Below are 22,713 nucleotides of genomic sequence, written 5' to 3' on the forward strand. Positions count from 1 at the left end.
AGATGATAAAATCAATATACTTCAAATTCAAGTTACTCTTTTTAAAGTATCAGCTGCTTCTGCTTTGTCTAACTTACCTACTTCTGCATTGTGTTTTTGGGTTACTGTTGTTCTTTACTAGAAGTGTACAATGCTTTCATTGATTTAAGGACATCCAAGTTGTGTTGTTTAGTCAACAGTACTATTAGAGTTCAGTTATGGTGGGCAGGGCCAGAGTCTTGTTTTTTCTGAGCTGAAACTTCTCATTTTAAAGTCAGTTAATGCTGCTTGGACGAATTATTCCCATAACATAATACTTGATGCTGTTCTAATTGACAAGCATAACTTGTAAATGCAGTTGAGATGCAGTAGTATTTTAGCACGTTCCCTTCTAGTTGCCTTAAAACTTTATTCTTTAATCACTGCAGTATGTTAGAGTGCATGTTCCAAATGCAGCATGTTTTAATGGACAGAAACACCTTTCCAGCAGAAGAGATGCCAAACTTTGCATGCCAAATTGACTAAGGTGTCTGATAGATAAAAGTTTATTATGTCTTATGAGCTTCACTTTCAGGTGCAGCAATGTAAGAAATTCTGCTAAGTTACCTTCAGCACTGGTTTGGATATGACCTCCGTCATAGATGCCAAGAATATGTTCTGAATTGGAGTTGAGCTCCTTGGTTTTTGAGTTTTCTTATTAACTGATTTCTGAGAAAAACAAATAGCCAGGGAATTTCTGGTTATCCTGCATCCAATTTATTTTTTGGAGTATATGATAACTTTTGAGTTGGTTTGTATTTGAACTGAGTCTGAAATTTTTGTTCTTTTATCTCATGACTTACATCTTCAGCATGTCTGGTGTATTTTAAGATGCTAATATCTAATGCATGAATGCTTCATTTAACAATCTGTGCTTTGTTCTTGCACATGACCTGGGCACATACGAGGCCTTTATTAATGGTGCATGATTCTGTGTCCTGGTTACTTGACCTGTTCATTTTGAGCATTTTTTTTTTCTTTAAAATCTCACCTGTACTTTTAGTGTTTGCAGCTTGAACTAACTACAGACCCTGCTTTTTTGCTAGCTAGGTTTTGCATTGTTTCTAAGTTTTGCCAAGCTTCAAAAACTGAGGACTAAAAAATGGTCAATTTAAGTAAAAGTCACTGCCTTTATTGCTGGATTCTTCATGAATGAAAAGCAATACCTTAAAATTGTATTCCCTGTGGTACTTAATTTCTCTTGGTTTCCACAGAACCATATTGCAGATACAAGTTTTTTTTTATATACAAAGCCATTAGATGGATATAGCTGTATTCAAAGAAAAAAAAAAGAAAGCCACATCTGTAAATGACTTTAAATTGAAGCACAAGGGGATAACTACATTCATGAAGCCTTCTGCTGTCTGTTCCAGTCTTTATTTGAGGAGGGGAGGGGCACTTTGCCATAGCTTAGTTGTCTATGCAAAAAAGTCACCTGTGTTTTAGTCTTGCTGTAGATTAACGCCAAAGTATCTTGTCTTCCCTAGTCTACTCCTTCTCCATCTGCGGATCTGCTGGGTCTGGGTGCAGCCCCTCTCACCAATTCAGCTCCCCCACCTTCCTCTAGTGGTAGCCTCCTGGTGGATGTATTTTCAGATTCAGCTTCTGCTGTTGCACCTCTTGCTCCTGGTTCTGACGACAACTTTGCGAGGTAATTATGTCACCCTGCAAGGTATCTGAGAAAGCATTTGTCTGCTGAAACAGGACTAGAGACAAGAAATCAAACAATAACTTCTGGTTTTGTTCCAGTTTATTGAATGCATTCCTGGGTGGTAGTTGTGCAGCAAGAGAGGTATTCCTGAACTTTGTGCTGGATATGCTACCTTTAATGAATACCTCTGCTCATGGAAAATTAGTCTGTAGTTATGAGCCTGAGAATATTAGCCACACAGTCTTGCCTAGTTTTCATGCTGGTTTTTACTTCTTTGTTAAACTAAGCTGCTTCTGCATCTCAATTACTTATCTTGAATTTGGGGGATGTCTGGCCTGACATGAATATGTTTAGACTTGTCCTGTTTCCATAAAGTGTTCTTGCATCTATATACTTAACGGAAAACTGATACTGGAACAATGAGTTGGTTTATATCTAGAGATACTGGTTCTCAGAATTTCAAGATATAATGAAATTGTTCTGCTACTGTCTGACAAACAGGTGTAAAAAGAAAAACAAAACAAGCTTTTCTTTTTTAAGGGGATTTTTTACAAGTATCTTCCTAATTATATTGCTAACTGTATTGTCAAGTGCAGTAATTATTAATCCCTTTGAAATTAATAGCCACTGTGGCTACACTTAAATGTTATTTGGCTAAAATGTTGAAAATAATGTAAGATCACAGTATATCTTTAAAAATATGTAATTCTTTGGCCAAGGTACATGATACTACTGTCAAAGACCAAATTTAGAATGATGTGATGACAAATTTGCAAGGTATCTTAATATAAAAGATATACTCAGTGAAACTAATCTACCTGAACCATTGAGAGTTTTATCAAAATTTAATACTAGGCAATATACTGTTGCAGGTTTGCAGTGATTTAAGACTTGATCCTGTATTTCTCTTGAAAGTTGATAAGTGATTTCATAATACTATACGATACCAAGACTGTAAGAAACAACACAAGTTTGTTGGAGCTTTTTCTAAAAAGTTGCCTGAAAAGAGTTTTCTCTTTCTGCTGAAGAAAGCATAGCATTGCTCAACCCCTTGGTCTGTCTGTCTGTAGGTAATGAAACACTTCTCTAATTCTGTTGAGAAGTTGTCTTTCATAGTTTCCTTCCACTTTTTAATGCTGTCATCACTCTTGCTTCTAATCTGTCACTTGGGTAAGCCATTCTCTGTGTGCCCGTATATTCTTGCCTACATTTTAAATACTTGTGAGTATTGTAACTGGTATACTTGTTAACTGATTGTGCAGTTGTAGTTAGAAATGCCACTAATTTGATGAGGTGTCTGCTTCAAAGTGCACATCACAGTAGCTAATATACATCTACATTTATGGTTTTGAACTAAAACTTTTCTACTGTCACAATTAACCACCCAAAAGGGTTTGGTTAAGACGTATAAACTTAAGCTACTGAACACCTTCAGCCATCTCTTGCCTTCAGGAGGAATCCCTGGTTCCTAACAATCAGGGATGGGTGGGCTGGGGGATAGAAGAGGGAGGGGGGGGGAATCACTGCCTAAAACCTTTCTAGGTGTAATGAGCTAGGGCAGCTAATTATTTTTTCATGCATTAAACTCAGCAGTGCCGTTTTTGAGGAAGGAGGTAAAAGAAGTAACTAAGCACTAAGCTGTCTTTACTAACTCCTGCTGTCTCTGTCGCTACCACCTTTCTTCCTTTGTGCTGCCTGAACTAGCCCTGACCTGGCTTCATCTGAGGTAGTTTCTGAGGAACCAGCTGATACTGTGCATGATGCTGATGAGCTTTTTCACAAGTAAGCAATAATAAAACCTTGCAAGGCTGGGCAACTTCCAGAATATAGTTACAAAGCAAAACTATAGTATACATTGAGTTAATACCAGCAAAAGCAGACAAACATACTGTCAGACTTGTGACTAGAACACGTCTGTAGATACTGTGCATTTTATGAGATGCTTGTGAAAACACAGCTTAGAGCTGGCTTTTATGAGTCAGTGCTATCACCAAGTGCTCTAAAATAAGGCAATGACAGTTGTATATTAAGCTTTGCAACTATTCACAAAAAAAGGAAAAAAGGGTAAACTATTAAAAGTATTGATATTTGGAAGTATGTTTTAAGTGCCTTGAATGAAAAAGGCCAATGTTTGCTGACCACCTCTTCTACTTTAAGTGAAGGGTGACAGACAGAAGGACTGAAATCACTACAGAATGTGCTTCTCTCAAAATGACTGAAAAAAATACAGCTCCCAAGTCAACATGTACGTGATACAGAACTGATAAAAACAAGGGAACTCTTTTTTTCTTTCAGGTTGAAACAGTCAAAGCTTCCAACTTTTGAATTCTGCGCCAGCCTAATGAATTTCAGAAGTTGTCAAGAATATGAATAAGAAAAATCCTAGTCTGTTGCCTGGTCCTTAATAGTGTGTGTGTGTGTGTGTGTGTAGCATATTGTGGCTTACTTTGTAGTTTCTCAGGCATCCTATCAGATAGAAATTCCAGTTATTTTAGTGTCCTGCAAGTGGTGATTTAGGTTGTAAAATGGATTTGTCTCTTTTTAACTGCAGTTTTCTGCAAAAGCCTCTCTCGCAGACTGATGCCCTCTAGGTTAACAACAATCTTCATCCACTCTGTAAACCCTGAATTTTGTGGTTCTGAATTTTGTTTAGTGTGTCTTAATTTAAAACACATTTGCCCTCTCTTCCTCTAGGTTTGTGTGTAAAAATAACGGAGTCTTATTTGAAAATCAGTTGCTACAAATTGGATTGAAATCTGAATTTCGACAGAACCTGGGTAAGCTTTCAGAAACAGTGGCTGTCTGCATTATTAACCCCAAAATCAGCACGAGGTTGAGGATAGGGCTTAGTTTTCGGGTGCTGAAGAGGGGAATGTAATTTCAGGCCTAACCTGTCTTTCTAAACCTTGCTGTTTGTGTGTCCCTGGCATCTGTGTGAGTTCTTTTCTTAAACCTTTCAGTTGTTTTGGTATCTGAGATGAAATGGGAGCCTAAATGGTTCCAAGTTCCACTTCTTACTGCATAGTTCTAAGGCCCATACAGCCAGAGTTTTATAAAGGGACCATTCTCCAGATTTTTTTGTATCCTATGGTAGAGCTTATGGTAATACTATGAAGCACAATATTTTTTAGACATTTTTCTCCTAATACATTAATGTACAAGACAGTGAAAGTATCTAATGAGGAGCTTGGAATCGAGCACTGTCCAGAAATAGGATTGCTTGCTTCACCCCTTCTGCATTACTTTTGGTACTGCAGTAATCTTTTTTACAGAGATGGTAGCATTTTCCAGCAACTGGAAGACTTCATACAGGCAGTTAAATAATTAGTGGGACACAGAGGTCTCTTGGTTTGTTTTAACGTGTTATTTTATTTTGAGCTGTGAATATCTTGGCAAGATAAAGCACGTAAATTTTGCTTGATTTTAAAAGTTGCTTCAAAGAAGTGTAGAAAAACAATGTATTAGATACTTGAAGCACAATAGTCCAGTATGATCACATGCGGTGTGCCTAAAACTTCTGCTTTCTTTTGTTTCTAGGACGTATGTTCATATTCTATGGTAATAAGACATCAACACAGTTCTTGAATTTTACTCCAACAGTAATCTGCTCAGATGACCTTCAGCCAAATATCCTTAAATGCAGTACCAATTGCCTGTTCTTTGGGGTTTGTGTTTTATGCTACACATAAGTGTAATAAAACTTGCTGGATCAGGACTTCATGTCCTCAAACATGAAGTAGGAACTTGCTGATATCTTTCTAAACTTCTTATAGAAAGAACAAATCTTGAGCAGTGATGGAAGAATCTCCTTAAAGTTCTGCTTACAGAAACACCTTTTACACTTGAAATAAGGGGGTGTTATTCTGAATAAATATGTAATGTAACTTGGTAGCTTTCTCCATTGTCATGAGGTAGTTGAGATATAGACATGATATTCTTCAAGTGCTGCATTAGCAGATGACTTCTGACTTGAGCTGTAGGTAGAAGAATGCATGTACTCAAAGATGACAGTGCTTTAAAATAAGCTTTTCCTTTACAGTTTTTCCCTTTAATGCTTTATATTGCAAAATTAAGATTTCTGGGATAGTATGTAATCTAATGTGTTTGACTCAGCATCACTGTAATGTTCAAATCAAAATAAGCTAATCTGGTGTCTTTTATTGTAGACTGCATGCTCTCAAATGTTTTTGGGAACACCTTTAGCACAATTTCTGTAACTGAGAATTGTGGGAGCTATTGCTTCCGGGCAGGTCAATATGAAAAGAAACAATTTAGCTTTAAAAGACCTGGGCTTTGAATTTTCAGTAGAATACAGAGAATCAACAGACACAGCGTTAATTCTTCCTACAGTTTACCAGTAATACTTGCTTCTTTCAAATTTTTTTGTAAGTTATCAGTTCATTGACGATTTTCCTTAGCCACTTCTCATGCCTGAATCTTCAGACAAAGCCTGTTGACCCCACAGTGGATGGAGGTGCACAGGTTCAACAGGTTGTGAACATTGAATGTGTGTCAGACTTCATGGAAGCTCCAATCCTGAACATTCAATTCAGGTAAAAACGAAGTAGTTCAATACTATTGAATTAATTAAATGAAAGATTTTTTGTTGTTTTGGACCTCTGACTAAATTGTAGAATACAGAGTCTCAAGATCCAAAGCTATCTTGGGTAGATGATTTACCTGAAAATTTGACCTAACAAAGTTTTAAGCTACCGGAGGAGGGTGGAAACCCACTTGTAACAATATAGTTGAAGGAAAAAATATCATAAAGAAGCAACTACTGGTTAAAAAAAAAAAAGTCTCCATGTTTGCTATCTCTGCTATGCATATAAAACAATCATCTTGGCATTTGTTCAAGACATCTTGATGGGGAATATATACAGTAACTTTCTGGCAACTAAGAACATTTCTGCAAAAAAAAAAGAAAGTTGGATAAGAAATGTATGTAGTGAAAATTAGAATCTTGTTATATCAACTCAGCATCAACCTTTGAGAAGGAATCATTTAAAATCTTGGTTTCTGTCCTCCATTCTGTTTTTAAAGTCTAAGCTGTTTTTATTGGTGTTTTCACAGGAGAATCTTTTCAGTCCCTTGATGGGGTACTATCTAGAAGGATAGCAACCTATGTTGAAATATATTCTTATTAGAAATTCCTTCAACTTGCCTTTACGTGCCGTTTAAGCAGAACAAATAAAATAAATCTGTCAGTGGATTAAAACTACATCTTAGAAATAACATCATCTGCAGTTCTTGGATTTTAATCATCAGACAACTGCAACTCAGAGTTCATTCTCAATTGCTTGGTTTATTTAGGCTGTGAAACTGCTGGCACTTTGTACTACACATACCATGTTCTGTCTGTTCTGTATGCAGGTACGGGGGAACATTCCAAAATCTTTCAGTAAAATTACCCATCACGCTGAATAAATTTTTTCAGCCAACAGAGATGTCTTCTCAAGACTTTTTCCAGCGTTGGAAGCAACTGAGCAAGTAAGGCTGTGTCTGTATTTGGGCTTAAGGCTTTTGTGGTGGGCCAAGAAAAAGCAAAACCAGTGTACTGTGAATATAGCTGATACAGTGCCCCACTTCTTGCTTAGTCCTGAGAATTATAAACTTCTATAAAAATAACTTTCCTAAGTTGCTATTATTATTTAGTTGCTATTGAACGATACTGTATGTATTACACGTTATATGAGGTATTCATCTTTCCTTGTCTTGCAGTCCTAAACAAGAAGTACAGAATATCTTTAAAGCAAAACACCCAATGGATGCAGAGATCACAAAAGCAAAGGTTGGTGGTAGTACAGTATTTCTAACCTTGTAGCGTAAGGATAGTGGTATAAGCAAGCTCTGTTCCTTTTAGTTGATAGAGCTATCAGATCATCCTGTTAAAGCATAAGTCTGTGTGTAACAGACCTTTGGCAGGGCTGGGTTGGAAGGATTGTTCCTCAGTATGGCTTGAACTAATTGTAGTTTTTAACAGCAGTTGGAAATTTTATTTATGTTTTATTTATTTATAAATATGATTATTTATGAAAATGTGGAGTCTGCTTAAAACTGAATTAGAAGAAACTTAAAGCCTTAATTTATTCTAGGGTTACTAGTGAGAGAAGAAAACAGAATAGCACTAAGGCTTCTTGTAGAGCTGTCTGCCTTAGGCAAAGCAGAAGTGACTGCTGCAAGGCAGGAATGGCTTTATCAAAAAGAGGGGAGTTTTATGTTTAATCTAACTAATTTCTCAGCAATTTGCCAGAAGAACATATTCAGGGGCAACTCAGTATCAGGCATCACTCTTTCTCACTCAAAATTTCTGTTGTATTGTATATTGATATTGAAAAGTGCATTAATGTCTTGAACACTTCAAATTAGTCTACTGGTTGTTTTGCTAATGAGTGGTGGCTGTGCTTGGGTAGACTCGTTGTTGTTGTCCTGCTTTCCTGACATTTAAATCTTTTGGGTCTCTTTCATAGATAATTGGCTTTGGATCGGCCCTACTTGAGGAGGTTGATCCCAATCCTGCTAACTTTGTTGGTGCTGGTATCATACATACAAAAACTACTCAGATTGGATGCTTGCTGCGCCTTGAACCCAACCTCCAGGCACAGGTATCTGTTTCTGTATCTACAGCTTAAATACAAGTTCTTGTCTGCACTAAATAATTAAAAAAAAAAAAAAAAAAGTATATATTTGAAATTCCTTAAGGTTATTTAGTGAGAAGTGTATTTTGTAATTGCTAATTGTGACTGTAGGCTCTAATAAGAAATGAAATTGCAACAGCTGATTCTGGCATATTTTTGTAAGCTGTTGCTTCAGAGAAATTCTTTTCCATGTGCATATCACTCTGTTATTCCAGACTCTGTGGATTCTCATCTTCCCTTGAAGGCTAAATACTTAATGTTTTCATTTTTTTGCACCTTGGATAAGAATAACTCTAATTCCCTTTGCCAATTAAAAATAAAAGAATAATGTAGCTAAAAAGTAAAATGTACACAAATGAACACAAAATTGTTAAATCAGAGGAATAATATTTTCAGAAGTATTTGGATAGAGATTTTATCAAAAGATAATTAAGGGCCAAAAGTAAGTTTTGGGTAGTAAGTCCCCTTTTTTCTGAGCAAGTGGACATGAAGAGTTTTTAGACTTTTCCACAACGCTTATTCCTCTTAAAGGAAAAAATGTTGTACATCATGTTGTCAGTAAAGCTTAAAATCATTAGAATAATGGTAACTTTCCCAATGAGGGTTTGAAGACTTGCTCCATCCTATGCTTTGAAAGAGCTAAATTGCTCAGTGACTGCCTGTTTCTGAATGTTTTAACTTGGTCTTTTTCTTACCAACTCTAACAAAAGAAGTGAATAGTAACTGGTTAACTTTCACTAGTTGTTTAATACCAAATGATATTTAAAAAAATATTTTGTGTTCTTTTTCAGATGTATAGGCTCACACTACGAACAAGTAAAGAAGCTGTATCTCAGAGATTATGTGAATTGCTGTCAGAACAGTTTTAATACTAACCATGACAGTTTTGTTTTTCCATTTATATCATTGTCATCATACTTGCAAATAAATGTCTTGTACATCACTGTCTGAGTACTGCAATGTTAACAAATACCAGCTCCCTGCCTTAATAGGACTTGCCCCTTGTTTGAAATTGTGATTAGAAAATGTACAGTACAGGGAAGTGACTTTTTACATAAAAAGTGGCTTTTAATATGTTACACAAAGGGTGGAAGGGTTGTCTTTGTGCTCCTTTTATTGCAGAGGTTAAACTTTTAAACTTGTTAAAGGGAAGTTGATTTTGATAGGCTGACCAAGGGTTTCAACTGGAAAAGATTAGTAACGTTTCTCTCTTACTGCCTTTAGCAGGTACTCCCTCTGCTCTGAGCTGAAAGAAACCAGTGTAATGCTGCTCGGTAGGGTTAATGCCAGATATACATGTAGAGTTAAAAGCCTTGTAATGTTAAACATTGCCACAAGTTTTGTACTGGATGGGAAGGGCAGATTACAAGGTGTTTGATTTAAGTGGACATTTATGTTGAATGTCGCCAATCTGTGTTGTATTTGAAAAATGATACAGGTCCAGAGTCTTAAAGTATTAATCTTATAATCCTTTATGTCTTACTGTTTTCTGATCTTTGGAAAGTGGATTGAACACAAAAGCTATTCTTAATCCTTCTGCTTATCTCAAATAATGAGGTGAGCTTCCCTGATAGGTAGTGAATGAGTACACGCTTGTTGGGTCAAACCGAAGTTAAATATTCTGTTCTGTTTTTTCTGCTACCCATCAGATTTAGCAAGCAGCAGTCCCAATGATGTGATATAACTAACTGCAGAGAGTAAGGGTTCTCATCAGTGTGGTGTTGTATAAAAGGAAAACAGGGAAGAAACGTGCCCTTTAAGGCTAAGGCATGCACTTTGCTAGACAGAAATCTAATTTTAAACATTTTTTTTCCCCAGTGTATAATAATGTTAAAGCTTGAGGGGCTGAGTAACTGCTATCTGTATAGTTTTCTGTCTGTCAGTGGTGGTAAAAATATCCAACATGGTGTAAAGATCTATGTTGAGACTGAGCTAGAAAAGCTGAAAATATTCAGCTTACATAGTGGTTTTTACAACCAAAACCTCTGTACCTTGTTCCAGATCATCAAACTCTGCAGCCTCTCTGCACAACTCAGTGGGCGGAATTTTGGCTCACATTCTTGAAGCTTTGAGATGCACCAGAGGCTGCCAAAACGAGCAGGTGAGGTTGTGCAGTTCGAAACTGCGGGCAGTTGTCAGTGAGGCAGTACTACAGGTCAGGATGAACCAAGAGGTCAGCTGCTGCTGACGTGAGAAGTGAACCTCGGATTAAGATTCCCCTAAGGTTGTTTGAAGGAAGCCCGGGACTGTTGTCTCAGCACATACAGCCAAGTCTGCCCTTGAAATAAAAGCGTCAAGTGATAGTGGTCGTGATGACAGTGAGAATCGTGCCCTGCTGCCCAGTGCAAAGGAGGGGACAGGATTCTCCTTGGTTGAGTGTGCCTTGCTTTCCTTCAGTGCTTTGAGTTGAAGATGGAACTAGGTGATTACAGTTCGGTGCAGTGGAAGGCTAATGGTTGTGCTTGAGTACCAGTGAAAAATGAGAGGAACAAAGGTTTGGGTGTGGTGTGTGATTTTGTTGCTTTGTTTTGCTTTTTTCCAGAAATGGTTGGTAATTTATGGATGTTATGTCTGAAAACTTGTCTGTTGACCTGGTCTTTCTGAAAAAAGTTCTCTTAAACAATTGGCCCTCTTGTGGCCTCCCACGCAGCTAATCACAACTCTCTGATCACAAATATTGTCTTTGAAAAATCTTCATACACGTTTCCTACACTCAAGTTGGGTAGTTGGCGGAGTACTACTGGAGTACCTACATTCTGTCCTTTGGAGGCTGTATGATCTTTACTAATCCCATGATCTTAACCATGTTGGCTACTGTGTTAAAAATTTGATGTGCTGAACTAAAGGGAGTCTTAGCAGAGACAGGGAGTAGCTTTTTTCATTTTTTTCCAAATCCTGTTGTACATCTGTTCCTCTGAGTATGTTCTGTGCCCTCATTAAAGGACATCTTGAGACACACTGTACTATATTAGTTCACTTAGCTTTGGTTCCAGCTGTGCTAAATAAAAATGTGCATTAAAAATATGCGTAGGAGGGGGGTAAGGGAAAGCATCTTTTCAGTGGTGACTGTATTAAGCTTATGACTGTTCACGTTTTGTATTAGATGTCAGCTCAGTGAAGCCATGAGCAGAACAGTGAACAAATTAAGGATAAATACTTGATTATTTTTTTTTTGTGAATGATGGTTAACTTACCAAAGTGATGTATCCTCTCAAGCAGACAAAGTAATTTCTGCAGTAAACAGTGTTATTGTTTTCAAGTACAGTATTTTCAGGCATTGACATGTGAAAATAACTGAATAGCAAAACAGGTAGCATTTGTTCATTCTTGACCTACACTCCTGTATGTAACATTTATGGTGATTGTCTTATTTGTATAAAACAAAGTTCTGTCAAATTAAGTGGAGAATTTTCATATAGAAGACTATATATTAGACTATATTCATCAGAAGAACATATTAAGATTAAATAAATGATTAGAACAGTAATCAGACTGTCCTTTTTTGTCTGGGGAAATGGGAGCATAAAGAATACTTGCCCAGAATGGTTGTTTCGTTCTGAATATAATGTTATGGACCAACAATCGATGTAGGATGGTTAATTCTTTCCTACAAATGACTGACTACAGGGTTGTGTTTGGTTCAGTCTTACCTGACCTGCAGATCTCTGGTTCCCCACTGAGTTTGGGTTTCTGTATGGATTATTTTTGTCACATGTTATAAATATTCTGCTGTAAAAACTTGATGTAAAACCTGTCTTCCTCTATGTTTGTATGTTTAACAGCTGACCATATCACTATTAACAGTACATGCTACCGTAAACTGGTGTAACTCCTCAGAATAATAACTTGAAACCTATGTTCACAGCTGCTTTTTGGATTTCAGCTTGTTTCAAAACAGTGGTTCTTTCCTTGTTTCCATTCATTGCAGGGTACAAATACCAATGTACGTGGCATCTCACACACGGCTTTCCATGTTACTCTATTTGAACGATGGGGTAAGCCAGAAGCCGCAAAAGCACACGTCCCTATCACACCGAGGCAGGACATGTAAAAGATTGATGTTGCTGTAAAAGAAGAGAGTACCTGAACAACTAAATAGCTTCACTCGAACTTTGCATGTATGCTTCAGGTTCTTCTTACTTCTCTAAAACTTACTTAAAAATAAACAAAAAAAAAAGCCCCTGGGCATTATGAACTTCTGTGCAACTTTTTCTCAAATGAATTGCAGATGGGTGATAGTAAAAAATACTAAAGAAATACTCACTACTAGCAGCAAGTAGAAGTTGCTTGGGTGAGCAACTGCCTCTTGTTTGAGCATCATGGTCTGGTAAGTACTCTTTGATACTTAAACTTCTGCCAGAGAATTGCCCTGCAAATTTCTTCTTTGTCCAAAAGCCCCTAGAAACATCTGTTAATTACATCTTCAGAAATGCATTAAGGGTGCAGGGAGAAGCCTTCTCCCAATAAGGCTCAGTCACACAGTACCTTGCTGTCTGCCAGCAGCTGTGTACGAACAAGCACAAACACTGTGCCCACTTCCAAAGGAAAGGCAGCGGCTCACCGCAGCCATCTCTTCTTGGATTGCACAGTGACGGGCTACCCCCAGGTCCTAGCTCAAGTGTACAACCTAACACCCTATTTTCAGTTAAAAAAAATGGCCAGACAATGAGAAACAATTTAACAAATTCAATTCCTTCTACTTTATTTGGAAGTCAAATTTCTGTTATTGCACAGTGCACAGGCCAGTGTTCAGCCTCTAGTTAAATATCACCCTGAGCATGGCCAGACAGTCTCTGACGTTGTCACTCCCTACCCCTGCCCATTCTTCTTTCTCCCTACCCTTTCCCCCTCCCCTCAAAATCAGGAATAATTTATGATGTAGTTAACTTCATTGACACTCCAGGTAGCTGCTCAGGAAGCCTCTGCAAGGCTAACCATATAATCAATACAAAAGAACTCCCAGCAAGGAGCAATCGCTGTGGAAGTATGTAGTTGTAATTAGCATTTAATAAAATTAAAAATATATCTGTATCTGAGGCTATCTGGAGGTCTGGCTATTGTATGCAGGTGTCAAAGTTGCAAACACAGCCACCAAACACAGTGATTTCCTTGACAAGCCTTTTTTGGGGGTTATCTGGGTCTTCACATGGTAGCTGGAATTCCTTCTTATAAAGTCGAAGAGGCCTACAACAGCCGCATGCTGTGGTGACCTCCATGGTCTCAGCATTCAACCTGTTTGGAAGAGAGAGAGGATCGGTTATGACTTGGATACAGCTTTTTAGGTTTTGTTCAGGAATGTATTCTGTGAATGGAACAGTCGTGCAAGGTGTGCAGAAGCAGTTCATCCAGCTGGCACTGTGCCATTAACCGGCACTGCAAGATGCATAAAAAGTGGAACAAGCCAATCCTTTGGGCTTGTATGGAAAAGGTATTTAGGTAAGAATATCTGTAAATAAGGGAAAAGTCTGCATCATTTTCAGTAAGAACAAAACTTTTCTTTCTAATTGCAGCTTTCTTGTAGTGATAGTGATAAACCTTGGTAGAGCTTAAAAACAAACAAGCAAACAAACAAAAAAAACAACCTTCAGGTTTAACAGCCCTTTTGAAAACTCAAGACACAAAGGTGATCATCAGTTTTCAAAATGCTGGGGGACAGCTGAGCTCACCTAGCTCTTAGCTTAAGGATTAATTTAAGTTGGTTATGGTAAAAGCAAAACGCTTCATTGTTTTCCTATTCTGGAATATATTCATTCCCAGCAGTGCATGCAACTGCTTTTAACTTTTTTCTCAAATAAATGTGAACTCTAATAGTGCTGCAAGCAGAGTTTACTTTTATTGAAGCTGTCATTCCCTGTTTGAGCAAGCAGAACTGCAGAGACATCACGTTTGTAGCTGTAAAGCATCCCTGTAAAATAACCTGAGAACATTGTGAGGCAATGGGAATGACCTGAAGGATATAGGTAGGATAAATATTTTGGGTTACACTCTTGATTTTTGGAAAGTAGTTATTGGTAGTCTGACTAAAAAAAAAAAAAAAAAAAAAAAAAAGTATTAAAAAATATTAAAACAAAAAAAAAAACAAACACAAAACTTAAGTGAGGAGACATTCCCTGTTTAAACTGTAGATCTCTACAGACTAATTGACCTGTATTAGTGCTAGCTCTAGCTACCTGGCCTATAGTGCCACACTGTTGCTAGATAAATACCACAAAGCTTTTTCTCACTGAATTATAAAGGAGAGGCAGTTGACAAAGATCAGTATTCATAGATAAGAAAGAACTTCACTGTATTTATGATACAGAAGCTCTCAAGTATCCTTACGTTGTTGAAGATGGACATGATCCTTCACATCGGCTCAAAGTGATGTTAGCAGAACAGCCTTTGTAAGTTATTTTTTCTTCATATTCAACTTTTAGGCAATTCTCTGTCAAACATTAAAAAATAAAAATTTATCTTAGTCTTCTAGTGTGACTTTTGATGGATGCCGAAAGCCTCTGTACTCAGGTTCCTGCAAAACCGTTCCTATTGCATGACTTCGGAGGGACTGAAGGAGGATTGACAAGTCACCAGTAAGTAACATGGCAAGAGAAGGTTTTTAGGAACTGAAACTGTGAGATGGTGACATAGCAGGACAGCTATGAAAATACACGCAGCTGGAAATAGAAATGAGAAGGAAAAAAAAGAAAAAAAGAAAAAACCAAACCAAAACAAAACAAAAAAAAAAAAAGAAAAAAAAAGAAAAATCTGTTAACAATGGAATGCAAATTAAGTCCAGGAGGAAAAAGCCCTAATCCACTGATGAGAAAGCAAAGATGCAAATAAAACCATCAGCTGGCTAATTCCAGCAGAATTATTTCTGGTTCACAGACTTGGTAATAGATGTGACTTACTTGAAAAATGCTTAATTAGCTCATTTTAAGGATTTATTTATTTCCAGGCATATTTTATAAATTTTATAATAACGTAAGCCAAAATTTCATAATTTAAATCTCTAAATAGAACGCATAATGCTACTTGGAAGGTAATGGTGTTATGTATTGATCTTGCACTTTTTCTGGTCATCTCCTGACTTGAAGCAAGACACTAGGCATCATATGAAGCAAAAAGTTGAATGAAAGTGAAGTTTTCAAATGAGCTGAAGAGGTTAAACATTGTGGTTTGTGCCCCTTAACATGAAGAACCCTGTGAAGGCAGTTTATGCACCCCACACTGCTCCTGCAGCATGCTCTGTCGAGCGCATTCAGGTTCCTAGCTTGAAGCAGGTTATGGATGAAAGCCAAGCGTTGTTGAGGGGGCTCAGTTATACTGTAGGGGGTTTAGAAAAAGGCAGCTAATGGCACACCACACTAATGTGCTGTCCTCTGCCTGTATCTTGTAAAGTTGATGAGAGGCTCTAACCTTGCTTTCTAGACTGAAAGGTATTGTTAATCTGTGTGACTGACAAGTATGTGAATTGCTCAGTTGAGGGCAGACAAATGTGCAGAGAAAGGAGAATTTGTACACAACTCTGAATTTATGAACTGAACCAGGAGGCAGTGCCTGTTAACAGCAAGGACCTAACCTGGTAATGGTATGGTTGGGAAGGCAGAGTTCAAAAGAACTATCTTCAAAACTGAATGCAAATAAAAGCCAAAGAAGGCAGCAAAACAAATATATTTGGGAACATGAGGGAAAGCCCTTCTGCTTAGGGGAGTTCCTAATTGTATTCCTGTTCTGTGAGGTGAAAATTGTGAGGAGGCAGGGAAAGAAGGGCCAAAAATAGTTGCACAATAGAAAGAATCCCATCTTCTTGTGTCAAACCACCATTTGCTGATGCTTGTGCATTCATCCAATTCTGGTTTCTACTATTAAATATATAATTGAGCTGTTTGGTACTGCATTATTTATGTAAAGTGGGATGAAGGACAGACTGTGCATTCAAGTGCTTGCTTCTGGGCGTGCTCCCACTGCACAATTCTGACCTTCCTTGTGGCTGAGCTGGCTGACCTGGATGAGCTGCTCTCTGCTGACAAAGTTAATGGAGGAGACAGGGACAGGAGGGTGGGCTAAGGTGATTGCGCCACACATTGAGTCACATCACTATTTGAGAGCAGTTCACTGCAAACAGTTTCCTTAGTTGACTTTTGGGGATCCTGTGTGTAAATCGGTTTTGTGCAGTGAGACTTGACAGATGACTGTTGGGATGACTTGAGTGTGGTATTCTGCTTTGTTCAAATTTTGTTGCTGTTAGTGATAAGCTTATGGTTCAGTTGCTCTGATCATAGTGAAGGAATGGCAGACTGCGTGTGAAGATTCATAGCAGCTAAGGAAATAGCAAATAGTGAAAATTATCGAATGCTTCAAACAAATACTTATAATCTTGTTATCAAGCAGTGTAGAAAAGGGCAGACCTATGAGGCCATAACTCTTGAAAAAGATCAGGCAAGTGAAGGCAGTAATATGTTGGAGGTGAGGTTCCCTTTCTTTAGGAATTAAACAAATGAAAAGGACAATGGATAGAGACAGTGGTGCATGACAGTGGAGAAGGAACAGTTACAGGAAGAGAAAGCAGTATGATATGGTTGCGGTACACCTTCCAGATCATTTCTCCTTTCTTTGTGGAACTAACCCAAAAGGGAATGCAGGAAGTAGCTGAAATTGAGATGTCAATTCTCTCCTGGGTCTTCAAACAGCAATTTTAAGACATATAAAAATATATAAATATAAAAATAAAAATAAAAAACAAACAAAAAAAATTAAGACATATAAACATCCATAAAACATTACCACCGAAAACAAAATAACAAATCAACAAACCACACAGGAAATTCTACTTCCATTCACAGACTGAAAAAAGCACCGTTCATTTCAGTTTATTCTTAGAAGGGTTAATGCATACCCTAGAAGTGCTGAATGAGAACTGCTTCACTGCCTGTTACTAGGTATCTGTGCACTCACGCCAGTGCTCCTGACTCCAGCCCTGTAGGTTATAAAGTAGGAAAGCTTCAGTTCAAACCATTAGGAATGATGCTGCTCTGTGCACCTCCCTTTCAAAAAAGTTACGAAGAATTGTAAAGAGTGTGCTATGCTTCAGTCCAAAACTGCTAGGTTTTATTTACGCAGAGGTGCAAAAGACCATTACTGTACCTAGCCAACACTGGAAAAAAATTAGCTGTGGAGAAGGTATCAAAAAATTCAAAAAGAAAAAAAAAAAGCATTTTCAGAAAGTGTATGAAAGTTAATAGAAGGACTGTAGAATGAGGTAAAGCAATAGTTTGTCCAAATAACTGGTGTCTTTCTTACACCATTAAAATAAGATTTTTAAATAGAAATAGATTCTATGACTTTCTCCCTGGTAAATGTCCTGTCAGCCTGAACTCGTGTTTCTTAGTGTATGCATCAATGCACTGCAGGAAGCCTGCTGGTATGAAAACGACACCAAGACAACTATAGGTGTTAGAAAGTAATATGCAGTAATGATAAAAGAGGAAGATACAGTCAAAGTGTACAAGCAAAATGTGACATAGCAAAAAAATAAGACATGTCCCAAAACTTAATAAGTATGAACCAAAAGATGTACTAAGCAACAAAGTAGGATAAACTAAAGAAATACTTTACCTTGTGGTACTGTAGCTGGTCTAACAGAAGACAGGGATGTTGAAAGTTCAGATGTAACAGAAAGAGACGATGTAGTACGCCTGGTAGTTAGTGCAGTTGTTCGGATAGAAGTCTGTTCAACAGAAGGGGTCTCTGTAGAAGCAGTGGTAACAAAACTGGGAGGAAACACAGTTGTTGTAGGTAACACTCTTGGGATCACAACTGGGGTGGATTTGGAAGAGACAGCAGTTGGAAGTGCTACTGAAAATGTTTCACCACGTGGAGTAAAAGAAACTGTGGTGTTTGGTGAGGGGGAAGAATAAGTGGTACTCTCAGAGGAGGTCAAAGTGGGAATGAAGGCTGTAGGCATGGACTTTGTTGGGGGCAACGGGGAGGAGGCTGTGGAAGGGGCGGCAGATGGCAGCCTGGTGCTGAGAGGGCTGCTGGGGGCAGGCGACGTCCTGGCCACTGGCACTGCTGGGCTGCTGGCGGGGCTGGCCTCGCTGGGCACGGAGGTCCTGGAGGTGCTGCTGGCAGACGTGGCTGGGGTGGTCTTCTCCGTGCTCACGGGTGGCACGATGTGAGGCACCGTTGTCTCTTTGGGGGTGGAGGCTGCCGGGAAGAAAGCACAGGGGGACTGAGGGTGGCAGGGCAGGAGGGGCAGGCAGAGGAGAAGCACTGGTTCTGGGCAGAGGCCCCAGGACAGCCCCAAAGGCAAGGAAGGTAGGGGTGTGCAGCCCTGAGTCGGGCTGGGCAAAACAGAGGAACAGGCCAGGGGCTGCTGCCCTTCCCCTCCCCATCTTGATTCTCCCCACAAAGGTGGTGCAAGGAGAGTGTCCCACGGCTGCCCTACAGCAGCTCAGCACCCTCTGCTCCTGTCTGAAAGAAGAACCAAAATGAAGGCCAGCCTATAGTGAGTTCGCTACAGCTGGATATTAAGCCTCATTAAGTCCCTCATTTGTTCATCCTCAGGAAGGAACTAGAAAGCAGCTGGAAGGGTAAGAGAGAGAAAACATTCAGGTATAAAAATGCACAGTACAAGACCTGAAGAAAAACAAGAAACCAACCCCCAAGTGAAGCAAAGGCAATCACTCCCCACCTCCCACCAGCACACCCAGACCCAGCCAGGCTCTGAGGAATGGCTCATTCTGAAACCTGCAACCCTCATCGTCTTGCTGAGCGTCTTGGTGTACGGTAAGGAATGGCTCGCTGGGCTCTTGCTGTAAGCTCTGCCAGCTCTGGCCCCTCCCTGCCTCTTGCCTACCCCGAGCCCACTTGCTGGACAGCAGACAGAGAAACAGAGAAGGTCTTTGTCATGGTTTTCAGTGTTGATACATTCCATCACAGTGTTGTCTACAGTGATACATTTTCAATTTTGGATGGGCATACTGTTGAGAAAACACTGACATTTCAGCTGCTGCTGACCAGTGCTCACACCAAGTCAAGGACTTCTCTGCTTCTGATGCTGCCCTGTCAGTGAGGAGCCTGGGGGTACACAAGGAGCTGGGAGGGAACACGGCCAGCACAGGGGGCCCAAACTCACCCAGGGGCTGTTCCACACCATTTGACATCAGGATGAGTGATAAATGTTGGGATGAAGGGGGAGGAAAGAGGGATAGGAAGAATAATGGCATTTGTGTTCCCAGTAAAGGGCAGGCAGAGCAGAGGGAAGGCAGCAGGGAGCCTTACCTGGCTGTGAGGGGCTCGGCACTGCTGAGGACACAGTTGAGAGCGGGGAGGACGTAGATGAGGGCAGCGGGCTGGTTTTGGCTGTGGAGGGTGCGGAGGACGCAGGCGACTCTGTGGGAGCACTGGTCCTCGCGGGAGAGGGCTTGGGCCTCAGGGTCGTAGGCGTGGGCCTGAGCCGGGAGCTTGGGGGCGACGGGGAGGAGGCTGTGGAAGGGGCGGCAGATGGCAGCCTGGTGCTGAGAGGGCTGCTGGGGGCAGGCGACGTCCTGGCCACTGGCACTGCTGGGCTGCTGGCGGGGCTGGCCTCGCTGGGCACGGACGTCCTGGAGGTGCTGCTGGCAGACGTGGCCGGGGTGGTCTTCTCCGTGCTCACGGGCGGCACGATGTGAGGCACCGTTGTCTCTTTGGGGGTGGAGGCTGCCGGGAGGAAAGCACAGGGGGACTGAGGGTGGCAGAAAGTGCCCCAGGGCTGCCCTCCAGCAGCTCAGCAGCCTCTGAATCCCCATGGAAGGAGAGCATCTCTGTCTGTTTCTCTCAGTTCCAAGACAATGGTATGGGATATCATCTGCCTGCTGCAAGCCTCTTTAATATGCTTACTGATGACTTGGATGAGGGAATTGAGTGCACTCTCGGTAGGCTTGCAGACAACACCAAGCTGGGGGGCAGTGTTGAATGCCAGAGGGCAGGAAGGCCCCGCAGAGGGACCTGGACAGGATTTGTTGATGGGCAGAGGCCACTGGGATGAGGTTCAACATGGCCAAGTGCCAGGTCCTGCACTTTGGCCACAACCGCCCCATGCAGCGCTGCAGGCTTGGGGCAGAGTGGCTGCAAAGGTGTGCAGGGGAAAAGGATCTGGGGGTGCTGATGGATGTTCACCTGAACGTGAGCCAGCAGTGAGCCCAGGTGGCCAAGAGGCCAGCAGCATCCTGGCTGTGTCAGGAATGGTGCAGCCAGTAGGAGCAGGAGGTGATCGTCCCCCTGTGCTCTGCTCTGGTGAGGCCGCACCTCGAGTGCTGTGTTCAGCTTTGGGCCCCTCACTACCAGAAGGACATCGAGGCCCTGGAGCGTGTCCAGAGCAGGGCTACGGAGCTGGTGAAGGGCCTGGAGCACAAGGCCTGTGGGGAGCGGCTGAGGGAACCGGGGGTGTTTGGTCTGGAGAAGAGGAGGCTCAGGGGAGACCTCATTGCTCTCTGCAGCTGCCTGAAAGGAAGGCGTGGGGAGCTGGGGTTCGGCCTCTGCTCACAGGTAACTAGCGATAGGACTAAAGAGAATGGCCTCAAGCCGTACCAGGGGAGGTTCAGGTTGGCAATGAGGAGACATTGCTGCTCAAAAAGAGCAGTCAGGCACTGGAACCAGCTGCCATGGGAGGTAGTGGAGTCACTGCCCCTGGGGGTGTTTGAGGAGAGGTTGGATGTGGTGCTTGTTATGTGGTTTAGTGGTGACACTGGTGCTAGGGGGATGGTTGGACCAGATGATTTGTAGGTCTCCTCCAACCTAAATGATTCTGTGATTCTGATGCTGCCCTGCCTCTGAGGAGCCTGAGGGTGCACAAGGAGCTTGCAGGGAACACAGCCAGCACAGGGGGCCCAAACTCCCCCACGGGCTGTTCCATACAGTTTGACATCAGGATGAGTGATAAATGTTATGGTGAAGGGGGAGGAAAGAGGGATAGGAAGAATAATGGCATTTGTGTTCCCTACAAAGAGCAAGCAGAGCAGAGGGAAGGCAGCAGGGAGCCTTACCTGGCTGTGAGGAGCTTGTCACTGCTGAGGACACAGTTGAGAGCGGGGAGGACGCAGATGAGGGCAGCGGGCTGGTTTTGGCTGTGGAGGGTGCGGAGGACGCAGGCGACTCTGTGGGAGCACTGGTCCTCGCGGGAGAGGGCTTGGGCCTCAGGGTCGTAGGCGTGGGCCTGAGCCGGGAGCTTGGGGGCGACGGGGAGGAGGCTGTGGAAGGGGCGGCAGATGGCAGCCTGGTGCTGAGAGGGCTGCTGGGGGCAGGCGACGTCCTGGCCACTGGCACTGCTGGGCTGCTGGCGGGGCTGGCCTCGCTGGGCACGGAGGTCCTGGAGGTGCTGCTGGCAGACGTGGCCGGGGTGGTCTTCTCCGTGCTCACGGGCGGCACGATGTGAGGCACCGTTGTCTCTTTGGGGGTGGAGGCTGCCGGGAGGAAAGCACAGGGGGACTGAGGGTGGCAGGGCAGGAGGGGCAGGCAGAGGAGGAGCGCTTGTTCTGGGCAGGTGCCCCAGGACAGCCCCAAAGGCAAGGAAGTTAGGGGTGTGCAGCCCTGAGTTGCGCTGGGCAAAACAGAGGAACAGGCCAGGGGCTGCTGCCCTTCCCCTCCCCGTCCTGCTTCTTCCCACAAAGGTGGCACAAGGACAGGGCCCCAGGGCTGCCCTCCAGCAGCTCAGCACTCTCTGCATCTCCCTGAAAATGAAGCTAAAATGAAGGTCAGAAGTGATTTCTGTACTTCATCCCAAGAGCCTGCTAAGCCTCGCTCACTCTTGTTTGCTCCCCCTCAGCAGGAAAGGGGCTGAGAATGGAAAAGGCAAAAGACTGGAAGAATTCAAGAGTCAACAAACTGAGAGTAGAACAGAAGGAAGAACAAGAAACAGAAACCCCAAAGTGAAGCAAAGGCAATCACTCCCCGCCTTCCCCCAGTACAGCCAGGCCCCGCCAGGCTCTGAGGAATGGCTCATTCTGAAACCTGCAACCCTCATCGTCTTGCTGAGTGTTTTGGTGTACGGTAAGGAATGGCTCGCTGGGCTCTTGCTGTAAGCTCTGCCACCTCTCTCCCCTCCCTACCTGCTGCCCACCCTGAGCCCACTAGCTGGACAGCAGACAGAGAAACAGAGAAGGTCTTTGTCATGGTTTTCATCATTGATACACTCCATTTTCATCACAGTATCTTCTATGGTGATGAGTTTTTGATTTCTGTGGTCAGCTTTGGGGCCCTCGCTACAAGAAGGACATCGAGGTGCTCAAGCAAGTCCAGAGAAAGGCAACAAAGCTGGTGAGGGGCCTGGAGAACAAGTCTTACGAGGAGCAGCTGAGGGAGCTGGGATTGTTCAGCCTGGAGAAGAGGAGGCTAAGGGGCGACCTTATTGCTCTCTACAGGTACCTTAAAGGAGGCTGTATCAAG

The 22,713-nt window shown here is 41.8% G+C and overlaps 2 protein-coding genes and 1 long non-coding RNA gene across 6 annotated transcripts in view; 1 reads left to right on the top strand and 2 right to left on the bottom strand.

Annotated features, from left to right (window-relative positions):
* Positions 1 to 11,794, top strand: part of AP2A2 (adaptor related protein complex 2 subunit alpha 2) — a 48,766-nt gene extending 36,972 nt beyond the window's left edge. For 2 of the 4 annotated variants that reach the window (XM_027459676.3, XM_027459677.3), the window contains exons 15-23: positions 1,506 to 1,669; positions 3,374 to 3,451; positions 4,364 to 4,446; positions 5,207 to 5,296; positions 6,099 to 6,222; positions 7,043 to 7,159; positions 7,391 to 7,460; positions 8,140 to 8,274; positions 9,099 to 11,794. In XM_027459676.3, the coding sequence (XP_027315477.1) occupies positions 1,506 to 1,669; positions 3,374 to 3,451; positions 4,364 to 4,446; positions 5,207 to 5,296; positions 6,099 to 6,222; positions 7,043 to 7,159; positions 7,391 to 7,460; positions 8,140 to 8,274; positions 9,099 to 9,176 (939 nt within the window). In that variant the 3' untranslated portion in view covers positions 9,177 to 11,794. The remainder of the gene's footprint in view (positions 1 to 1,505; positions 1,670 to 3,373; positions 3,452 to 4,363; positions 4,447 to 5,206; positions 5,297 to 6,098; positions 6,223 to 7,042; positions 7,160 to 7,390; positions 7,461 to 8,139; positions 8,275 to 9,098) is intronic. The other 2 variants (XM_027459678.3, XM_027459679.3) reach the window with 1 other exon arrangement.
* A 1,566-nt stretch (positions 11,795 to 13,360) lies between these two features.
* Positions 13,361 to 18,360, bottom strand: LOC140002657 (uncharacterized). Its single transcript, XR_011809769.1, has 4 exons — positions 17,905 to 18,360; positions 17,186 to 17,266; positions 14,629 to 14,731; positions 13,361 to 13,539 (listed from the first exon to the last, which is right to left on the bottom strand). It is a non-coding gene; the product is annotated as an uncharacterized lncRNA (long non-coding RNA).
* A 4-nt stretch (positions 18,361 to 18,364) lies between these two features.
* The window catches only part of LOC101805469 (mucin-6), a gene marked incomplete at its 3' end in the record, with an annotated part of 70,203 nt that continues 65,854 nt past the window's right edge, over positions 18,365 to 22,713 (bottom strand). Inside the window, exons 44-46 of the mRNA XM_072038410.1 lie at positions 21,315 to 21,731; positions 19,573 to 19,989; positions 18,365 to 18,495 (exon numbers count right to left, since the gene is read on the bottom strand). Coding sequence (XP_071894511.1) covers positions 18,365 to 18,495; positions 19,573 to 19,989; positions 21,315 to 21,731 — 965 coding nt within the window. The remainder of the gene's footprint in view (positions 18,496 to 19,572; positions 19,990 to 21,314; positions 21,732 to 22,713) is intronic.

This window comes from Anas platyrhynchos, chromosome 5 (assembly GCF_047663525.1).
Source record: "Anas platyrhynchos isolate ZD024472 breed Pekin duck chromosome 5, IASCAAS_PekinDuck_T2T, whole genome shotgun sequence".
NCBI classification, from domain to species: domain Eukaryota; kingdom Metazoa; phylum Chordata; class Aves; order Anseriformes; family Anatidae; genus Anas; species Anas platyrhynchos.